At 42.9% G+C, this 11,867-nt stretch overlaps 2 protein-coding genes and 2 long non-coding RNA genes across 13 annotated transcripts in view; 3 read left to right on the top strand and 1 right to left on the bottom strand.

The window, feature by feature from the left end:
- LOC119363311 (calmodulin-interacting protein 111-like) overlaps window positions 1–4,733 on the top strand; it is a 9,429-nt gene extending 4,696 nt beyond the window's left edge. For both annotated transcript variants that reach the window (XM_037628651.1, XM_037628642.1), the window contains exons 7-14: window positions 50–239; window positions 931–1,138; window positions 1,634–2,091; window positions 2,500–2,926; window positions 3,660–3,740; window positions 3,865–4,055; window positions 4,151–4,366; window positions 4,439–4,733. In XM_037628651.1, the coding sequence (XP_037484548.1) occupies window positions 50–239; window positions 931–1,138; window positions 1,634–2,091; window positions 2,500–2,926; window positions 3,660–3,740; window positions 3,865–4,055; window positions 4,151–4,321 (1,726 nt within the window). In that variant the 3' untranslated portion in view covers window positions 4,322–4,366; window positions 4,439–4,733. The remainder of the gene's footprint in view (window positions 1–49; window positions 240–930; window positions 1,139–1,633; window positions 2,092–2,499; window positions 2,927–3,659; window positions 3,741–3,864; window positions 4,056–4,150; window positions 4,367–4,438) is intronic.
- A 1,118-nt stretch (window positions 4,734–5,851) lies between these two features.
- LOC119363260 (protein RCC2-like) overlaps window positions 5,852–11,867 on the bottom strand; it is a 16,139-nt gene continuing 10,123 nt past the window's right edge. For 2 of the 5 annotated variants that reach the window (XM_037628596.1, XM_037628604.1), the window contains one exon: window positions 6,233–6,405. In XM_037628596.1, the coding sequence (XP_037484493.1) occupies window positions 6,370–6,405 (36 nt within the window). In that variant the 3' untranslated portion in view covers window positions 6,233–6,369. Of the gene's footprint in view, window positions 6,406–11,867 lie in introns of all 5 variants that reach the window. The other 3 variants (XM_037628585.1, XM_037628591.1, XM_037628578.1) reach the window with 2 other exon arrangements.
- On the top strand, window positions 6,402–7,760 carry LOC119363305. Its single transcript, XR_005173903.1, has 3 exons — window positions 6,402–7,373; window positions 7,503–7,601; window positions 7,692–7,760. It is a non-coding gene; the product is annotated as an uncharacterized LOC119363305 (long non-coding RNA).
- The window catches only part of LOC119363291, a 7,319-nt gene continuing 3,296 nt past the window's right edge, over window positions 7,845–11,867 (top strand). For 4 of the 5 annotated variants that reach the window (XR_005173896.1, XR_005173898.1, XR_005173892.1 and 1 more), the window contains exons 1-4: window positions 7,845–9,031; window positions 9,489–9,675; window positions 10,199–10,362; window positions 10,534–10,624. This is a non-coding gene — a long non-coding RNA (uncharacterized LOC119363291). The remainder of the gene's footprint in view (window positions 9,032–9,488; window positions 9,676–10,198; window positions 10,363–10,533; window positions 10,625–11,867) is intronic. The other variant, XR_005173899.1, reaches the window with a different exon arrangement.

The following is an 11,867-nucleotide window of genomic DNA, read 5'->3' as shown; positions in this document are numbered from 1 at the left end:
AAACACATTTATTTGTTAGTTAACGATATACTATTTTCTTTCATTTCAGGTATAAAGGTCTTCTTCTTTATGGTCCACCTGGAACAGGGAAAACCTCTCTTGCTTCTTCATGTGCCTATGATCTGGGAGCCAATCTTTTTACAATCAATGGACCAGAGATCATTAGTCAGTATCACGGTGAAAGTGAACAAACATTGTATGATGTTTTCACTTCAGCTAAGCAAGCTGCACCTGCTGTGGTTAGATTTTCTTCTAATGCCAACCACTTCTTTTCATTGTCATGTCAACAGCAGTTGAAATACTCTTAGTCTACTACCTTTTTAGGAAGCTAATGTCACAATTTTTTAACCTTTTCTCCCTCGCCCTGTATCATGTGGGATAGAAAAATGAGCAATCTTTTTGTTCACGACTTCTAGAACCTGAGTTAAAATGATTCCTATCCTCAGATGGTTACCCTTAGTATTCTAGATGAAAACATTGGTCATCCATCTTTAGAGGAACCTCATCCTTTACACCATTTTTTAACATTTTAAGTGAAGTTAGAAGTTACTACCATTTTAAAATCAATATAACACTTACTGCAATTGAAGAAGATACAAAAGTTGAAGAAGATCAAAAAACAAATATATCTTATGAACTAGATTTTGGGTAAGCTAGGTGTTATCATCCATTATCTCTTGAGTTATTAGTGATCAAAATTAGTAATAGCTCCTGTTATCAATGTTTATGGATTGAATGAAGTATTTAATTACAAATGGTTTCTCTATACTTCAATGAGGACTTATGAATGATTAGCAATATGATTATTGATGTCTATGAATTGAATTATTTAATTACCAATGGTTTCTCTATATTACAATGAGGAAGTATGTGATGTCTTAATTGATAACAATATTGAGGATTGATAATATGTATCTTCATTGATATTAGATATTTATTGATGAATTGGATGCGATTGCTCCAGCCAGGAAGGATGGAGGCGAGGAGTTGTCTCTTAGAATGGTGGCCACTCTGTTAAAACTGATGGATGAGATTGGCCGTAATGATCGTGTTATCTTGATTGCTGCTACAAATCGTCTTGAAAGTATTGATCGTGCATTACTACGACCAGGAAGATTCGATCAAGAAATTGAAATAGGTAGAAATCTCTGATGTTTTTCATGTACCGCAGTTCTATATCTATTCTAGGTCAGTGCTGTTCTTTTTTAAGGTATTGTGTGCAATCATCCCCTAACAAAAGGTATTTGTGTGCAACTAAATCCAGTGCTAGTATATGTGCCGAATACATGAGGATTCCTTTTGCTGGTAACATCATCCATTTAGGGTGGTATCAACAAATAATTGTAGGCGATTGATTAATGCCCCCTCCTCCCCCGGCGAAAAATAGGCAATTTGTTATCTTGCATTTTAAGTACTTTGCGATACTTTAGAGACATCATGCCCCATATACTGTTATCTGCATCACTTTAGTACTAGCTGTTTTCAGAACTTAGGGTAAACTGAGGTTGACTGCTTACAGATAGCGTCAAATGCAAGCTGGCTGTCTTCGATGATAAGCCGTTGAATAATAGGGTTGTCCAGTTGATAAGTTGTTGAGCAAGTCAAAGTTGATCAATTGTTGATTCACTTGCAGGAGTACCATCTCCAGGACAGAGGCTGGACATACTTCACCACCTTCTAAGTGGAGTTCACCACTCCCTCACTAGTGAGGAAGTTGAGTCCCTTGCTTTTGCCACTCATGGATTCATGGGTGCTGATCTAGCTGCACTATGCAACGAGGCTGCATTGAGTGCTCTTCGCCGTTATATCAGTGTAAAGGAAAGTTCAACCCAACTACTTGGTGATCGTGACACAAATGCAGAAAAGACGAATATTCAAGAAATTGATGGTCTTTTGGGTTATGAAATAAGCTCATTATCATCATCTCTCTCAAAGTTAACCATGTCAATGGAGGATCATTGCTGGACCAGTAGAGGTGATACCATAGAAAGTAGCGAGCCGGATGATAAGAAAGATGAGTTGCTATTGTTGGTGACTAAAGAAGACTTTGAACAAGCTAAAATAAAAATTAGACCAAGTGCGATGCGTGAGGTATCATTTTTACCCACCTTATATGTTCATTTAGTGTTTCTTTCTCAGATTTCTTCTCTTATTACTTGCTGTGATTTTTTTCATAATAGTTCTTGTCTTGTAAGCATCATTTCTTCTCTCTTGCTTTTTTTTCTTTCTTTTCATATGTTTGTGTCAATATTTGTGTCATGGACTCCAACTGATGAGCAGTGGAAACTAAACTAAAAGTTGCACATTTCAGAACAATTGATGTGAAGTTCTGGTATAACAATTTCAGTTTAATGTAAGGTGTTCTTGATTTGGTTGTTCGAGATGCACCCTGGTGTGTTGCTATCTTATGGGAAATAGACACCAACATCAGTAAAAATATGTGTGTGATCTGTAGAACGTAGCACAATGTTAATGCTTCTTCCATCTTTTCCTGTACAGGTAATGCTAGAGCTTCCAAAGGTACGATGGGAAGATGTTGGTGGTCAAGCCAGGATCAAGAAGCAGTTAATTGAAGCCATCCAGTTGCCACAGAAATGCCCAGACGCGTTTGAACGCTTAGGGATCCGCCCTCCTAGAGGATTGCTAATGATTGGACCACCAGGTTGCAGTAAGACATTAATGGCTCGCGCTGTAGCTTCTGAAGCAAAAATGAATTTCCTTGCAGTTAAGGGTCCTGAGCTTTTCAGCAAATGGGTTGGTGACTCTGAAAAGGCAGTGAGATCATTATTTGCTAAGGCGAAGGATAATGCGCCTGCAATATTATTTTTTGATGAAATAGATGGGCTTGCAGTAACTCGTGGCCATGGAAGTAATGGCATATCTGTTGCTGATAGGGTACTCAGTCAGTTGCTACAGGAAATGGATGGTAAGCCTTGGTACTTAGGGACCTGTTGGTTGGTCCATGATGGTAGTCCAGCAACTGGTCACTTGTTACCTCAGTCTTTATTTGATCAAATCATTGATTTTTTATTAAGTAGTTAAATACTGGAAAGTGGGTTACTCTTGTATTATAGGCTGTCGTTGATTTAATTGATGACTACTCCCTCTGTCCCAAACCAAGCAACGGAGTGAGTACTACACAAACCAAGCAGTCAAGCATGTAAATTAGAGCAGATATGACGTTTCTACTATTTCTTTAGGTTCTACTGGTTGATTCCGCACAGGTTGTTCTTTCTTGGTACAATTAACAGAATAATCTTAGATAGTAAACCTAGATTACATTCATTAAAATGGACAATTACTAGTCAAAATTGAGGCCCCGGTATCCTACTATCTTACTCCCTCCGTCCCAAATATAACGTTTTTGCAAGCTACTTGCAAAAATGTCTTATATTATGGGACAGAGGGAGTATTAGTTACTGGGCTCTGTGCTACTCCCTCCGTTCAGAATTACTTGTCTCGAATATGGATGTATCTAGAACTAAAATACGTCTAGTACATCCATTTCTGCGACAAGTAATTCCGAACGGAGGGAGTATTTGCTTGTCTTTTCATTCTTAGTTGGAAATGCTGAAAACCTACGATCTGGACTCATGTTAGTTGTTACATATCTTTGCCAGTTAGGTTTTTATCATCTATAATTACCATGATTGCAACAGGTTTGGACCAGAAGATTGGTGTCACTGTTATTGCAGCTACGAATCGTCCTGACAAAATCGATATTGCACTTCTGAGACCAGGTCATCTGTCTTAACTACACAGATTATGCACATGCATTTTATGGTCTATGTTCCTTGTTGAGTTACACATGCAGTGCTCTCTATCTTTTGTTGGTTTTAACTTCATGAATGATGTATGCACTAGGTCGTTTCGACAGACTGCTTGATGTTCAACCACCAGATGAAGCTGACCGTGAGGATATTTTCCGGATTCATACACGCAGCATTCCTTGCAGTCACGATGTCAATCTAAACGAACTTGCTAGACTCACAGAAGGCTACACCGGCGCCGACATAAAGCTCGTCTGCAGGGAAGCCGCTGTAGCTGCTCTTGATGTATGCTACCTGCCCTTTGCCCATTCTGGTACACAAGGACTGGATGTGTTTTCTTCACTAGAAGCTTGCTGATAAACTATTTGGATTTTTACCAGGAGAACTTTGACATCCCAGAAGTAGCAATTACACACTTCAAGTCGGCAATCGACCGAGTAAGTCCATCAGATATGCAGTTCTACCAAGAACTTGCGGCGCGGTTCCGCCGTCTCGTTGATGACACAGATAACGCAACAACGCCGGGAATACGTACCGAACCTCCCATTTAGTATCCTTCTATATGTACAAGTGTACATAGAGGAGAGCAGTTCACTGTAAGCCATTCCTTATCTCCTCATTACCTCAATGACTCATCATTCGGTCCTAACATGAATTTGTGTTGACAGTTGCAGTATGATCCTCCAGCATTTCCTGTAGCTGGAATTCTTTTTGTTTCTGGTAGAGGCTAGTAGTGCAAGTCAAGAGTTGCATCTTTTTCCTCGATGTCCAATGGTTCCATCTAGTAATATTTTTATAGTGGTGGCTCTTGAAGGAGAGAGGATACTGATTACTGAACACAGTTTTGCCTGTGCAATTTTTTGCTAGTCATGTACCCGTGGAGTGAGTGTGTAAAATTTGTGCACATTTTGATTGCCAGTAATGGGATTGAGGAATCTTGCGCACGTGAAATTTTGGCGTGGAGAGTTTGGAATCCCAGCTCGAGAGCCGGTGAAAACGCGACTGCGGGGTGAAAAGCCCAACCCTTTTGCCCGACGCCTGCAGCATTCCCACTCCTTGGCTCGTCTCTCACCACTCCGGCCATGGACGCAGCCGGCTCCGTGTCTCACAGCCGCAAGCGTCCCCTCAATCTCAATCTAGTGCCGGCGCTCTCTGGCGGCGACGACCATCACAGCAGTACTGCAGTAGGCCAATCCTATTCCCCTGCACCCAGCAAATAGGACCTATACGTCACTTAAGTTTGATTTGTTGTTGCGCCGTAGACGTCACTTAAGTTCGGTTTGTTTTGCTCCGTTGAAGTTTATGTTTATTGAGAAGAAGCAAGATTCTTGAAGCCGGAAAGGTTCCCGTCCTGTTCGAGAATTGGAAGTGTTGCCATGCAAATTATTTTGCTGTCAATAATTTGTTGCTCCAGTTATAAGTCACATCGACTTACACAATGCAAATTATAATCTTGTGTTGATCAATGTCCTTATATCTAAGTTTGTTGTTCCATGACACAACACATAGTCATTCAAAAAAGTAGCGATGATAAATTGAACCTTTCTTCTAGCCGTAACTCAGGAATGAAACTAAGAATGGACCATGTTACAGTGCATTGTCACCTTAAATCGAGCACCTTTTGATCACCACATCACATCAACTGCTAAAGATCGATAGTTTCTAAAAAAAAACACCAGTAGCCTTTCTCACTTGGAGAAGGGGGACGCACTGTAGTGGCGGTAGAGCGCGTCTAGCCGCCGGCTACCCGCGCGCGGTTGCACTCGTGGAGCTCCGGCTTGCTGCGGCTCTCGAGGTCATACCGCAGCAGCCTCTCCCATTTTCCCACCACGATTCCACCAAGAACTCGCCGCACGCCCCGGCGACGGCGTCTCCACGCCGAGCAGCATCAGGAGGTGTGGGCCGACGTTCATCGGTATACTATCACCGTATCACGCACATTTTTTCCATTTCTTAGTTCCGACGGAAGGTAACATCGGGCCCGGGGATTCTCGCGCCAGTCCGACTTTTCCTGAACGTGTTTTTCTTTTTGATAAAACTTAACATTCTTGTTAACTTCAAAAAAGAAAAAAACTGCGCATTCTTGTTACTCTGTTCTGCATCCATTTCGCGCAAAAGGTAAATTTTCTTGCAGGATGACTCGTTCATTCCTTCAGAAAACATCAGCCGCCAAAGCATCACTGCTCGTGCCTACAGTGTCCATGGCTAGCATCCACAATTTGCAGGAGGTAATGAATCTAGCCCTTGCCATCTCCATTAGACTAGGAGTTCAAAGCCATCAGATTAGTATGGCATAATCAGGACCTGCAGCACTGGCACGGCAGCACCAAAGAGTAACAACCACTATCGCTGCCAGCTGATCTGACCCAAAAAAACTCGGCCGATCACTTGCGAGGCCTCCCTCGCTTCCCGCTCTTCTTCCCACCTTGTCCTGAGCTCCCGGCTTCCAGAGGAGAAGCGCCAGGGCTGCCGGTTCCCTTCTTAGGACGGCCTCTGCCTCTGCCCCTTCCTGACGGCATTGGCTCCGGAGTCGCCGTCTTGGCCCCCCTGCCTCTGCCCCGCCCACGACCATGACTGCCACACTCTGCCTCCTCCTTGGCTACCTGCTGTCTGATCTCGTCCTCGGCTTCTGGTTCTGCATGTTCCGAGGTTCAAAACCATCCACGCTTAGATTTCAGTTTAGCGACTGTCAAAGGTAAAAATGATACTCAGGCTGGAGTAGGCATTTTAGCAGTCAGCAACAATTCCAATGTAAACCCAACTCAATTTCAGTTTTACCATTTCACACTGAAAGTGCAGTAGGAGAGAAGCATCTTATTAGGTGAACCATCACTACGGAGCTTGCTTGAAAATTTGGTACATGACTGCCATTTACGAGCACTATGTATGTTTCGCACATGGAAGAAGCACTATAATTGGATGGACCAAAATGATCAGGAAAGTTATAAACTAAACAGAGCCCACTATATCAGAGCACTGGAATTGGATGGACCAACAATGTGGCTAATGTTGACAAACATCGCACCACGACCCTTGGCTACCTTTTGCACACTAATGCAATTTCTATTTTCCAGTCTGATAGCAAATCGAGAAACATTAACGTGTGCGGAAGGGGCGTCCTCTCGCACTAGCCACGTCGGATAAGAAACGACAAAATGAACGCAACGGGATTGGTCAAAGTCGCTCACGCATGTAGGATTGGCCTAACCTAACCTGGTCTCGCTCAAGACTCCACGAGACCACGGCGCCTTCCCTCTTTGCCGCCGCCTCCTCCTCTCCTCTTCCCTCTTTCTCCCATGCTAACTCTCGCCGCCGCCGCCTCCCCCATCCCAGATTCTTCTCCTCCGCCGCGCCATGGCGCTCCCTATGATCGATGTGCCATCGGGTTCCACTGTTCTTTGAACTCCGTTGGGTGCCGGGGTGGTGGTCTTAGGAGGAGGGGAGGAGGAAGAAGAAGAGGACCAGGAGAGCCCCGCAGGTGCAGGGGAGGCCGTTCGCGGTGGAGAGGCTGGTGGCGCACAAGGCATGGACGTGCCTGCCGAGTGCCCAGCCCGCTGACGGCGATGGGTCTGGATAAGTTCGGTGTGCTTTTAGGTTGATTTGGTATGTTGGACTGAATGAGGTTTGGTTAATTCGTTTTGCTTTGGTCCGTGCTTCTCCCAATCCAATCCCATCCTATCCCTCTTTGCTCCATCTCACATCCAATCTGATGCTTATTTTGATTTGGTGCAGATTCACTCATTTATTGGATTGTGAGAAAGAAGCTACAACCCTTTGATCCTGCCTGAAAAACAAAAGTAGCCTGCAGTTAAATCTTGTAATAATTGTCCAGTATGTTTCTTTCTTGCGTCCAGCTTATAGTTTGAGTGAAAGAAACTACAACTCTTTGGCTCTCACTGGAAAATGAAACTGACATTGCAGTTGAAATCCCCAAATGACTACCCAGTATGAGTCTCATGTGGCATCCCAAATAGCTGTTGTGTCTCAAGGCAAGGACAAGCCAACCTATGCACCTCATGTGGAAGATGGAGACATGTGTATTGTTCTTAATGCAAAAGATATCTGTGTTACAGGAAGAAAAATGATATGCATACCAACAAAATCAAGCGGATATCCTGACGAGTGTGCTCGTGGTGGTCGCTCAGATCCCAGCCGTGCGTGGCGGCGGGCGTCCTCGTCGAGATAGTGTCGTTGTATACATCAACTTCATCTCCAACCCATCCACAGGTGTACCAGCTCCTCTCTGTATATTGTTTGATTTTTTCATGTTCAATTCAACTTTCGCTAAAAGAACTTCAAAATCGAGCAGGGATTGCTTGATTTGTAGCCAATGATTTAATTGTTCATACTATTTTGGTGTCTAGAAATAGTAGTAAAACTACTAATATCGTATTAGGGGCTACAACGCAGCATGTATTGTTTGTTTGAATTAATTTATTTTCATTGTAATAGAGAGGAAGCAGTGAGTTTTGCTGGGGTTTTTTCCTGAAGGAATCGTGGTTTCTTTCAGGCCATCTCCATGGTAACACAGGGCCAGGGTTTTGGTGTAAGTAGCTCTAAAATATTAATTAGACTGGTGAATCTGACGGTTATAGTGCTCCATTCAATTATGATTCACTATCGCCGCTATATCAGATGGAAGGTTTACAGTTTGGAGATTGGAGCATCCAAGATATTATATCATATTGTTCATGAAAAGTTATGCAATAAGAAGTTAAGAACCACCCGATAATATGGAATCGCTGTATGCCTTTTTACAGCAACTAGCAAGGAGCAAAATAATATTTTTGATGTTGCTTTGACTAATTAAGTGAGGTCCTAACTTAAGTTGGCTAATTTCTTTCATACCCATTATATGATTGGCATGTCCTATTTCTCTCTTGGTTTCTTCTTCTTTCTTTTGTTGCTTCTTTGGAATTTTGTTGGTGTATTTTGGCTATTTGTTGAGTGTTTGGTGCTTGGTTTTCAGTTGTTCACTTTCTTTTTCTTCCCCTTCTTTGATTTTTCTTTTGGATGATCTTCTCCTAATAGACACCATATGGTTTTTGTGTTGTTTCCTAGGTACAGATTTTGGTGTCAATTCCTGGACCTTGCTGCCTGCATGGCCATCGGCATAGCCAACCCGACGTGCCGGCGTTTAGCGCGGATGGCCAGATCTATGCGGCAGAGAGCATGGCCGATGCTGGAAGGGAGGTCTTGCCGCCGGCCTCCAAGCAGTCGGTAGGCACAATGGATCCTAAAGCTCCAGGCTGGATCAAAAGGTATGTCGATTTGCAGTGTTACATGTCTGAAAATTGTGACTGAAAACTGGACTTATTAGTGTAGGCATAAACATTGCAGGCACTGATAAAAAAGGATATCTTAAACAATTACTGCGCCTTGAGATCTGCTCCTAGATGATTCTGCATTTTAGTTTTATGATGTGTAGTTATAGCTGATACTACTAAATGGCTCAGATGTACTTGCATCTTTAAAAATCAGTGATTTAATGAACATTTTGCCAATTGACACAAGATGCAGAGTATAAAAAGTTATAGCATGTTACAGATAAACCAGAGGAATTGGCATGTATATGCGTGTGTTCCTGATTATGTGTACCTTACAGGTTCAGTTGGGATATGTGGTCAAAGATTAGGACACTAATATCCGTGTAGGTTACATTTATAGTTGCTTAATTCATGATGTGCTCGTCTCGTCATTTTTATTCTGTACGTGCAGGGTGAGGATTTGGGAGGAAGCCCCTGTTTAGACACCTTGTCCCAGTCAAGCACGAGCCGACGGCGGTGACACTGCATATGTTATCCAGGATCATGCTCAACGGTTGTGTCATCGGCGACAAGATCCACAAGATGCCATGGCGGTGGTTGCCCCGGGTGTTAATGTAGAGGGCAGGAACCAGTAGCAGGTGAGGATACTATGCAATTTCGCTGTGAATCATTGTTAATTATTGGTCGTACTTCTTGTGCTCTGAAGATTTGATTCCACTCGTCTTGATACACAAAAAGAGTTTGTTTCATGAATTCAAAAGATACTGAAATTAAAGGTTCGGCTTATATTTGGGGAGCAGACTCTTTTTGAAAATCGACATCTGAATGTAAATAAATGCCCTTGGTATGTTCTGATTCCTATCATCCATTGTTGCAAATTTCTTCTAACCCAATATATCAGTTTCTTATCTTCTTTCGGTTCACCTTCACTCATCCTGACATTCATCACCATAAAATATTTTACATACAATTATCTTTACATTGTTAGCCTGCTTTTTTGTTTGTTTCACAAGCTTGAAATATTCTACAATGCTCATAGTGATGGAGGGGTTTGGTTGAGGTCTACTGATGTAGAACCCTCCAAGTTTTCAAGTATTTTAGTTTCCTATTTTTGCAATGTAGAATGTCTCATGATACATTTTCTTCTGCGATCTTATTTAGGTGAGCACCAAGATCTCTGAAACTTTTTCTTCAAAATACAGTAACCAAGCTGCGTTTGTTTCGTGCACATACATAAATGGATGGCTCTTCTTCTTGGAGCCCCAAGTTGTGGGAAAAAACCCCTATTGCTACCACTTGCAGGAAAGCTCAACCAAAACCAAGAGGTATTTTTATTTTTCTTCACTTCAACCAAGTCAGTCATGTACAATGAGCAGCACTCAAACCACAAAATGATTTGCATCCCATTAATTTTTCCAAATTTTCAATTTTATGACCTGGCATTCTAAATAAAACATAGCTCATAGCTCAATTTTATGCATAATTTCTCCTGGCAGATGTACATATTTATCCCCACAAGGCCACAAGACACAACTGTGTGTTGTAGGTAGCATCAGAAATTGAGTTGAATGGGATCAAGATGGAGCGGTTTGTTTCCAAAAGGCACCACCTCTTTAATTTTCTGCTGGACAAGCGGATAACATGCTCCGGTCCAATTCGTGATTGGTGTTGATGCATCTCTAAATAATCTAATCATTCTGTTTTGCTAGCTTGTGCCATGCATGTCAGTGAGTTCTGATGTTTTTTGTACTCTTATCATGTTATGTGTGTGTTTGTCTGAACTGCTATGAGATGGGCCAGTGGCAGGGTAACCAGAATGGGTCTTTTTGCCTGTACAGTTCTTATAGGATTATCCTTACTATATGTTTGAGTAAAACAACTTTCATGTTTATACTCGGTAGAAATTAAATATGAGATGTGCTTTCGAATCTGCATGCGTGTTGATCAAGACACGGCCCAGCATGGACGTTTAAAACACATGCAATCAGATTATCTCGATGTAATTCATTAGGATGCTTCTGATCTCTTTTCAACTAAAAAAATGCAATGGTGTACCGTGTACATATATCATGGATTATGTGCTTGTCTACTAATGGTGATGTTGACATGGTATACTGTCTATTCTCCCTACTCAATTGGCTGTGCTCATATCAATGTAGGCTAACTAAAGAATTTAAGATGCTCATATCTATGGATTTGAAGCTAACTAAAAAGTTTTAGATGTTCATATGTGGTGTCTGTTTGATGCGAAAAATAAAAAAAATAGACAGCAAGACATGTGTTGTTGCTTTGTATAACTTGGCAAAGAAGGTTTACGAAGGTCAAATAGCTGGCTGTTGGGTGTGGCTTTCATAGTAGTTATTTTTATAAAATGTTAAATAGGCACCAAATGTTCTGATCCACCTGCTTACCCACGAAAAGGCTCTCCAGCCATAGAGTTCTGTAAAAAAAGGCACACCAGCCTGGTTGTTTCCTGAAATTTGATAGTGCCGAGATCATCCAGAAAGAACCCTATCCCCTCCCCCGCCGCCACCCGCGAGGTGTCCGGGAGGGGGCTCCAGATCTCCGCCGCTAGCACCCCCTCCCTCCTCCACCCTTGCCGCCGCCAAAGGACGCCGGTGGCAGCGGGGCCCCTACCTCCCCCGCGCGTGGGGTATGTCGCGGGTGAGATCTCGCGGGCGGGGACGCGGCGCTCGGTGCCGAGCGCAGCGGCGCTCAAGAGTAGGCCGGTGATGGTGGCAGGCGGCATGGTGGTGATGCGGGCCGATGGATGGCGTCGACGGCGGTTGCTTCCGGCAGCACCTCAGCGTCGCATCCGGCGCCGCGGGTC

Source organism: Triticum dicoccoides, chromosome 1A (assembly GCF_002162155.2).
Source record: "Triticum dicoccoides isolate Atlit2015 ecotype Zavitan chromosome 1A, WEW_v2.0, whole genome shotgun sequence".
Classification (NCBI taxonomy): Eukaryota; Viridiplantae; Streptophyta; class Magnoliopsida; order Poales; family Poaceae; genus Triticum; species Triticum dicoccoides.
This window is presented reverse-complemented; position numbering and strand designations above follow the sequence as displayed.